Raw genomic sequence first — 9336 nt, forward strand, 5'->3', positions numbered from 1 at the left:
AGAAAGGTAACCTGTAGAACATGATATCTTCCCACACGATTGATTGCGACAGGTTTAGCCATCGTATGATGCAATTGGCAACAAGCACAATGCTTCGGTATGGCAGCGCGAATAGCGGCGGCGTTGGCGACGATTGCAGCTTCATGTCGATCATGTCCCGCGTCGCGTCCTGCTGTCTCGGCGATAACGTGTTCTCCACGTCCATTTTGGCGGAAGGGCCGTTGATCAAGAAGGGCGATTACGCGCACTTCCGGTACTTTGTGCTGGAAGCGTCCGGGCTGCTTAAGTATTACGAGATCACGCTGCGTCAGACGATCAATGCTTGTGGGGACATCGTGTACCACATCCCGTCCACAAAGTTGACGCAGACGGGTCAACTGAGCAATCGCAACCTGCGCGGCACGATACTTCTCCACCCGTCGTTCTGCGCCAAGGATATCGAGTCCCCGCAGGCGGCTACTACTTCCACTGGAACGCGCGACTTCCGGTCGTACTCGTCTGGGGCGTCTTCGTCCGGCCCGAGCTCGGAAATGCGCTGCTTCCGTCGGTCCAAGGAGATCCTCGTGTCCGGGTTTGGCCCCGCCGGCAACGTGCTCAGCTGGAAGCTCCAAGCCACGTCCCTCGAGCATTACGACCGATGGACGCGCGCGCTGCGCATCGCCATGCGACCCGCGTGGGCGCTCAACGCTGCGTACTGCCAGGTATGCCACGTGAGCTTCCACTGGTTCAACCGGCCACACCATTGCCGCAAGTGCGGCAGCAGCGTGTGCACGCGCTGCAGCCACGCAATCGACAAGCTGCCGCTGCTTGCGTACACGTCGCCCGTCCTCGTGTGCATCGACTGCGACCCCATCCCCGAAGATTTTGCCCCACACACGAAAGTGCTCGTGTATGGCAAGCACCCCGCCGTGATTGTGTTGGTTTCGTCGTCGTCCCCACCTGGCACGACGGGGAAGAAGCATCCCCCGACCAAAAGCAACATGGCCGTGACCGTCCAGTTCCTGGCGGATGAAGCCACGGCGGATGTGTCCATCAAGTACGTCGAGCGGTTCTCGGAGAAGGTGCTGGCTGCCAACCGCATCAAATGCTGCCTTCGTATGCACTTGGCCTACCGCCTCTTCCGCACGCTCTTGCATTTTCATACGTGGACGCTGCTCGAGTCTCTTCAAGAGCAGCAAACGGTGAAAATTGTATGATTTTCGACTATTTCATGCCACGTTTTGGCAAAAAATCAACTTTTTTTACGATTTTTAAAAAAACTAGGTCAAGATCATTCGCAACACGATCAGTGTGAACGAACTGGCGTCGCTCGCGCCGTCGTACGACGAACCCACGGACGCGTCGTCTTGTGTCAGTACGTTAAGGGCGTTTTTGATATCCTGTGTGTGTCTCTCTCTAAAGAGATAACGTTATTCGAGTGATTCAGACACGGGTGTGTTGTGGCTCGTGAGTATAGAGGACAGCTTAAAGCAGTACCGTGGCGTGCACTTGAGCTTTCCACTGACAGAGAACCAAGTGCTCAAGCTCTCGGACGCGTTCCGCAGCGGCCAAGTGCTCCATGGGCACTACGTGATGCAGCTGGTGGAGCAAGTGCTGGATGCGCCGCCCAGAGGGACAATGACCCATATCCAAATCCCCAAGGGCGTCGAACTGGTCATCGTCGGCGACCTTCACGGCCAATTTGAAGACCTCATGACTATATTTGACCGCAAGGGGGTGCGTTCATCGTATAGTTGGATATTTATTGGATAATTATTGGATATTTATTGGATATTTACTGGATATCCCATATCCTCTCACACATACGTCATTTGGGCAAACACTATTTTATGTCGTATACGAATGGCGTGTCTACTACGACTTCTGATTGGCTAACACACGATTCACAGTATTTTATATCATACACTCAATGCGTTACACGGCCATGGAATGTCTGATTTTATACTCACACTATTTTATGTCATACACGACGCGATTCACACACTATTTTTTGTCATATACCGTTTCGACACCAACCTGATTGGCTAATACACTGTGTTTATACCCGACTGGCGTGTCTACGACTTCTGATTGGTTAACCCTAAAACACTATTTATTTTGGTCATACACCAATTGCGTTTCTACAACCTGATTGGCTAGATAGTCTCCAGGTCTATGACTCCAACCGGCAAGAAATCTCGATATATAATACCCTTCCCACTACTTGTGTAGGTCCCAAGCAAGACATTATGGTACTTGTTCAATGGCGACTTTGTGGACCGCGGCCTCCACGGCGTCGAAGTCATCTGCACGTTGTTAGCGTACTCGTTGCTGTATCCCCAGTTTGTGTTTCTCAATCGGGGCAACCACGAGGCGCTCGTGTTGAACCAAGTGTTTGGGTTTGCAGACGAAGTGAGCAAAAAGTACGACGCCGACCAGTTCCCGGCGCTCTTTGGGCTATTTGAAGCCGTGTTCAACCGCTTGCCGCTGTGCACGCTCATCCAAGACTCGGTGTTTGTGGTATGTATTATGGATTGGATGAACGATATATATATATATATATATATATATATATTGATAGATTGGGGGGATTTATATATATGTTAGGTGCATGGAGGTCTTCCTGTGGAACCAAATGTGACGCTGAATGACATTGAAGCGATCGACCACCTGCGCGAGATCCCAACCAACCGCCTCGACGGACTTGACGACCAGATCTTTTCCCAACTCATGTGGAACGACCCGCAGCCACGGGACGGGTATGTCGACATCACATTGGTTCATGTTGATTCTAATAGTATAGTTTGAATGTGGTGTGTATGCAGCAGGACTTCTAGACCTGACTTATACGTTTCGAACGGATATATATATATATATGTGGGATATATGTTCTGAAAAACACGGACGACCCAAATATGTATTTATTATTATATATATATATATTTGGGTTATATTTATATGTGGGATATAAGTTCTGAAAAACACGGGCGACCCAAATATATATATATATTTGGGTTATATTTTTCTAAAAAATACTGACGTGGGATTGGTCGACAGGTTTGTGACGTCCAAGCGCGGGTGTGGGTTTGAGTTTGGGCCAAACGTGACCAAACACTTTTGTGCGTTGAACCATTTGCGCCTCATCATTCGATCCCACGAATCCCACGAAGAAGGGTATTATATATATATATATATAATTTCGAATAATCTATCGACGGTATTCGTGTTATTCTAACATATATATTTTATGTAGATTCGAAGTCATGCACGACGGATTGGTGCTGAGCGTGTTTTCTGCGTCGTCGTACTGTGGCTTCCAAGCGAACAAGGGTAAATATATAAATTATAATACCTTGAAATAGTGTTTTTTTGGAGATAAATAGTGTTCAAACATTGGGAAATAACATGTGAATAGGGGCGTATGTGGTCTTGACGGACGAACTCAAGCCATATGTGGTGCAATTCCACTCGCAGGCGCTGCAAAAGTTCACGTCCACGCGCAACTGGCGGTATACACGTGAAGCTTATTTAAGGCATTCATTTATTCATGGGACTTTCATTTATTAGAACGCAAGCCAATCGATTCGAAGAGCGGACGTTGTGGAGCTTGAAGGAGCTCATTGGCAAGAAACACACGGAACTCCAGGGGTACTTTAGTGCGTTGCCACCCAAAGTGTCTCGATTGCAGTGGAAACAAGGTAATACTATCGTTCGGTTTATATATATATATATAAATATATATTTATGGTGTTCAACGTGAAATAAGATTTATAAAAATGAATGCACTCATAGGTCTGGTCAAAATACTGGGCATTCCGCTGCATTATTTGCTTTACTTGCCGCAATTGGTGCCCAAATCTACAAACACGACCACATCATCATCGTTGGTGGACATTTCCCGGTATGTGAGTTTCCACTCCTATTTATATATTATATATATAAATAGATTTATATATTATATGTATAAATAAATTGATATATTATGTATACAAATAAATTTATATATATTATATAAATAAATGTATATATATTATATATATAAATACATTTATATATTTTACTAGTATATATATTATATATATATGTAGTGCCCGAAGCGCACATAATATATATATATATATAAATGGATCTAGGTTCCTTCGCGCGAATCGGTTGGATCTGCCGACGGACAAGCAATGGGTAGACTCGACGATGTCGAGCATTTGGGAGCGCCTGAACGAGCCCAATGTCACGAAAGCGTTCGAGTATTTTGACCGGAGTCGCAAGGGGCGCATCTCTTACGACGACGTCAAGGCCACGCTGCGGGTACTCGGGCTCATGAAGCCAGAGATGGCGCTGTCGGCCAGTCCGCCGCTGCCGTCGGGTCTGTTTGCGGGCGGACGGCAACCGGCGGCGGCGTTCGTGACGGAGCAGATGGCGTTTGAGTTGATGCACCAGTGGGACCGCAACCAGGACGGGATTGTCGACATGCAAGAGTTCCAGTTTGCCTTTGCCAAGCAAATCCACGCCACCACTAGTACTACTACATAGTAGTACTAGTTGAAGATTGTACGAGTTGGATGGACGTTTGTGGGTGATCGACCAACTACATTCGTAGTGTAGTTAGTATATGATGAATGGACTACGCTAATATTCCGATAACGAAAGATTTCGCCCCATGTTTAGGACTACTATTGTACGTAGTACATATACTAACTAGTAAACGATTAAGCATTGGAGTGTACTGTTAATAGCGTGCCATGAAAGTACCGCCGCCAAACTCGTCCATTTATACTGTACTAGGTACAGTAGTCACCATAATCAAGGTGGACGAGGAAGATAGTACGTAGTAGTATTGTCGATTTGATACAAATTTGTGCGTTGAAACATTTGTTTACTATTGCTGAAGAAATAGTACGCCATGGCAAATATTTTGACGTATCAAATGCTGAATGATGATTGGATTATTTTCTAGATATTTACGATCCAACAACTGATAGTGTGTGTTTTATATATAAAAATGTATGGAAGGAGTACCAACACTCATCGTCAAAGACATGCATTCCTCATCCGAGTGTGTGTACACTGTACTGTAGTACCATTCTGTTGTGATCTTTCGATTGCGCGCATTCCCAACTTTCCCTCGTGATCGGCATGTCTCCGTCCATTCAACCCGCCGGTGCAGCCGACAAGCTCGGCGACTCAGTTGCCGCCACCCAGGCCACTCCGGAGCACCAACCTCAGGGCATTGACACCGCGTACCAATACCTCGCGCCACAAATGGCCACTGCAGTCCCCGTGCCGCCGCCTGCTCCGTGCCAGTGCTGCCATGACACAACAATGGGCAACTCCCGTTGTCGCGCCAATGATTGCTTTGTGACGTGGCGCTCGCCGTTCGTATTCAGCGGCATTGTGGGTTTCGCGGGCATGACTCTCTGCAAGAACCTGTTCTTCTTGACAAGCACCGTTGGCGTGACGGCGCTAACGCTCATGGTATACTGCACACATCTTTGTGCGAATCACTTTGCTAAGTTGATACAATCGTAGACTCTTGGGAAACAAGGGATTGTGGAAGTGAATTGGAAGAAACTCGAAGACCAATTCCAAACCACGGCCAACTGGACGTTCAAAGTCCCTTCGAAAGGTATGCAACATGCCATGGCTTCAATGCGTGTTAACGACAACTCGTAGCTGGACTTGTCGTCGGCATGTTCGTCGCGTGGAAGTTCTTTGCTTAAACGCCCATATTAGATACGATTCAATGATCATTTACAGTTACTACCTCTGTCAATCGGTTTGTTTACCTGAAAGTACAACAGTCAACACACTTGAGAAACGAACCCATAATTTAAGATATGAAGAAAGTATTGTGGTTTGTTATTAATATATTAACACTCAAAATTTCCTCCGCCCTGAATGCATCAATCATTATTTGAGCCAATCATGTTTCAATCTTCATTCTTTATAGCCAATCATACTCCTTTGCTCGTTGCACTACGATACATTGGGCCAATCACATCGCTAGAAAATAGGGTATTTTCATGCATCGCGTTTGAACTTCAAGCTTCCAAGACGATACTAGTACCGCAATAGCTACCCTGCAATCACCACCATACAGCCCACTGTCGAGATCAGGAGTAGAGATAGTAATGAACATCAGCCACAGCGTCTGGAGCCCCAACAGTCACAGGTGTTACCCCCACCTGCCACATAGTTACATTCTCCCCCTGACGTCTTGCTACACCTTTAAACGCCTTGACTCCAAGTCTTGGACGAGTTGCTTGAAGTGCACAACATGCTTGATGTCCTTCATCAGTTTTCGGGCTGTCCATGCCACTTGACCAAGTATTCCAACTTGCGATTGAACTGGCGCTTCTTGAGCAGTTTCTCGACAATGTACATTTCTTCGCCGGTGGATTCGTCGAGAACAACAGGAGTAGCTTTCGGGATAGGTCGGGGGGCAAACTAGGCTTCGTTGGGGTGATAGTGCTTAAGTCGAACACGTCATGCAAACGTGACATCGAGCGAGGTAACTTAAGGCGCATGGCGTTGCCATTAATGACTTGGACAATCTCAAAGGGACCGATGAATCGTGCAACCAGCTTGGGATGCTCGGACTTGTCGAGCATCTGGGCATGCTTTAAAGGCAGGTTGCGAGTCGCTAACCGCACTTGATGGCCTTCCTTGAAGGTCACGTTCGATCGGCGCTTGTAATAATACTCCTTCTGACGTTGTTGGGCCTTCCTCAATTCTCGTGAGCCATCCGAAAGACTTCCTTTCGATGTTCCGCAAAATTCTTCGCAAAGTCATTCTTGGGCAAGGAGCTGCTCACGGCAGGGTTGCGCAACTTGCGGCCTGTGTTGACTTCGAACGGCTTCAAGCCGGTTGATGCTTGGAAAAATCCTTGGTGGGCATACTCGATCGTGGGCAAATGGTCGACCCAGTCTTGCCCTAGATACGACACTTGGCATCTGAGCGCATCTTCGAGAGTTCGATTCTGGCGCTCAGTCGCTCCATCGGCTTGAGCTCTGCCGGCGGTGGTCATGGCTTGGCGGATACCCAAAATCTTCATGAGGGACTTCCAAAACGAGCTTGTAAACTTGGGGTCACGGTCACTGATGATCATTGCTGGTAGTCCATGGTGGCGAACAACATGTTCGAAGAATTCCTTCGCCGTTTGGGGTGCATCAACATCTGATCTCGTAGGGATGTACTTTGGCCGCTTGGATAGCTTGTCTACGACGACCAAAATAGCATCATAGCCTTTTGACACGGGCAAACCGGTGATACAATCCGCTGAAACAGTTTGCCAACACTCTTCCAGCGCGGAATGGGAATCATCTTGCCATTTGCACGCAGACTGCTCGTCTTGTATCGGCTGCATGTTTCACAAGTCGCGACGTATTACTTCACGTCTTCGGCAAGAGTGTTCCAGTAATACCACTGCGCAATACTTAACATTGTACCTAGAGTTCCAGGGTGCGGCAGTGCTTGAATCGTGCGCGTGAGATAAAATCTCGGCGCGTAGCACGTCATCGTTGGGGACACATAGCTTCCAAACTTGGTCTTGACTTCGGAGAAAGCAGAGTCCTTCCTTCCACTTGAAGTCTTCACCTTTCATGGACTTTGTCCCTGAATCCTCTGCGTATGCCTTCACAAAACGTTCCTTGGTTTTGGTGTCCATCTCGATGGTGCTAAAGGACACTTGCTTCGAGTGGTTCACCGTTAGGCGTTGAGGCACTAGCACTCCTTTTTGCTCCAACCCCTCCCCCCAAAAAGGAGAGTCGACAATGACGGCGATGTCACGAGTCGTGTAGGTGGAGAGAGTCGAGGCATGGACAAGAAGTCGATTGATGCGCGCGGCGACTGAGGCACAGAGGAGACCACACGCGTGGATTAAGAGGTGGTGAACGGTGGAGGTGGCATGTGGAGGCCGAGACAAGGCATCAGCTACCACATTTAACCTGCCCGGACGATGATGAAGGGCAAAGTCGAAACAACTGAAAAAGTCAAGCCAACGCGTCAACTTGGGCGTAAGGACTGGCGTGGTCATGAACCACTTGCAGCAAGTGTTGTCGGTGTATACATCGAACCGATTGTCATACAGGTAATGGCGCCACTTGCCCAGAGCCAACTTAATGGCGTACAATTCTTTTTCGTGAGCGGGCCAATTCTGTTCGTGAGGACCGAGGCGCTTGGACATGAAAGCAACGGGACGATCATTACCGTCGCCGTCGAGCTGGGAAATGACTGCACCACAGCAGAAACCAGAGGCGTCGGTGGTGACTACAAAAGGCTTGTCGTAGTCAGGTAATTGCAAAACAGGGGCTTGCTGCAACGCGAACTTTATTATCAAAAACGCTCGACGCTCGTCCTCGCCCCAGTGCCACTTGGCACCTTTCTTCAACAATCCACTAAGGGGACGGACGAGCTCCGCGAAGTCGGGGATGAACTTGCGGTAGTAACTGGCAAGACCGACAAAACTCATGACGTCTTTGCTCGACTGAGGCTCCGGCCATTTTTCGATAGCACGGACTTTGGACTGGTCCACGTGGAGGCCATCTTTCGAAATGGTGTGACCCAAAAAGTTGACAGAGTCGACACCAAACGAACACTTGGATGGACGCGCGTACAGCTTCTCGGTGCGAAGGACAGTGCAAATTGAACGCAAATGATCAACGTGCTCTTCGATCATCCGCGAGAACACACAAATGTCTTCCATGTACACCACGACAAAGTCGAACTTGTCAAACAATCGACGCATAAGGCGAGACCAGATGCCTGCTATACCCATTGGGGCCACTACCCATTCATAAACATCGCGATGGGTCCTGAAGGCGGTGTACTTCCTTGCTGATGGCATCACGAGCATTTGGTGGTAGCCAGACGCTAAGTCGATCTTCGTAAAGACTCGGCATCCGTGCATACGGTCAAACAGGTCTTCAATGTTGGGCAGCGGGATCTTTGGCACGATGGACTGAGAGTTGACATGGCGGTAATCCAACACCCATCGTATAGGAGTGTCGGGCGTGGCGGTACGAAGCCACTCACGGCGTGAAAGCATCTGACCATCATCACTACGCTTGGGAACACCGAAGATGTTGGATACCCAGTCGCTGTTCGAGAGCTCGATCCAGCCCTTTTGCAACAGATCGTCGACGAACGTGTCCAAAGAACCTGCTTCTACCTTGGACAAACGGAACGGGGGTCGGTGCTGGGGTCTCGCGTCAGGCTTCATTGTCAAATCGAACTCAATCCCACGCGGCGGTGGTAACGTGTTGGGTAACTTGTCGGGAAACACGTCACGAAATTCATCCACGACTCTGGCCACGAGTGGATGTAACTTCTGCTGAGGTTCCGTTTTCGTCGTGACTTTGA

At 48.5% G+C, this 9336-nt stretch overlaps 2 protein-coding genes across 5 annotated transcripts; both read left to right on the top strand.

The window, feature by feature from the left end:
• Positions 1–52: 52 nt before the first annotated feature.
• Positions 53–4638, top strand: H257_04476. Of its 2 annotated transcripts, none has more exons than XM_009829005.1 (11): positions 53–1190; positions 1264–1354; positions 1457–1716; positions 2212–2499; positions 2587–2738; positions 3037–3153; positions 3233–3309; positions 3395–3488; positions 3547–3677; positions 3772–3880; positions 4113–4638. In XM_009829005.1, exons 1-11 carry the CDS (start codon positions 66–68, stop codon positions 4507–4509), a joined length of 2841 nt encoding a protein of 946 aa, XP_009827307.1. In that variant the 5' UTR covers positions 53–65; the 3' UTR covers positions 4510–4638. The 2 variants fall into 2 exon arrangements, with proteins under 2 accessions (XP_009827307.1, XP_009827308.1); XM_009829006.1 differs by having other exon boundaries at positions 53–1181.
• Positions 4639–5071: 433 nt separating this feature from the next.
• H257_04477 (hypothetical protein) lies at positions 5072–5863 on the top strand. 3 transcript variants are annotated; one of them, XM_009829009.1, is made up of 3 exons: positions 5072–5451; positions 5506–5602; positions 5650–5863. In XM_009829009.1, exons 1-3 carry the CDS (start codon positions 5113–5115, stop codon positions 5694–5696), a joined length of 483 nt encoding a protein of 160 aa, XP_009827311.1. In that variant the 5' UTR covers positions 5072–5112; the 3' UTR covers positions 5697–5863. The 3 variants fall into 3 exon arrangements, with proteins under 3 accessions (XP_009827311.1, XP_009827310.1, XP_009827309.1); XM_009829008.1 differs by having other exon boundaries at positions 5072–5602; XM_009829007.1 differs by having other exon boundaries at positions 5506–5863.
• Positions 5864–9336: the final 3473 nt, after the last annotated feature.

The sequence above is a fragment of the Aphanomyces astaci genome (genome assembly GCF_000520075.1).
Source record: "Aphanomyces astaci strain APO3 unplaced genomic scaffold supercont1.7, whole genome shotgun sequence".
NCBI lineage: Eukaryota > Oomycota > Saprolegniomycetes > Saprolegniales > Verrucalvaceae > Aphanomyces > Aphanomyces astaci.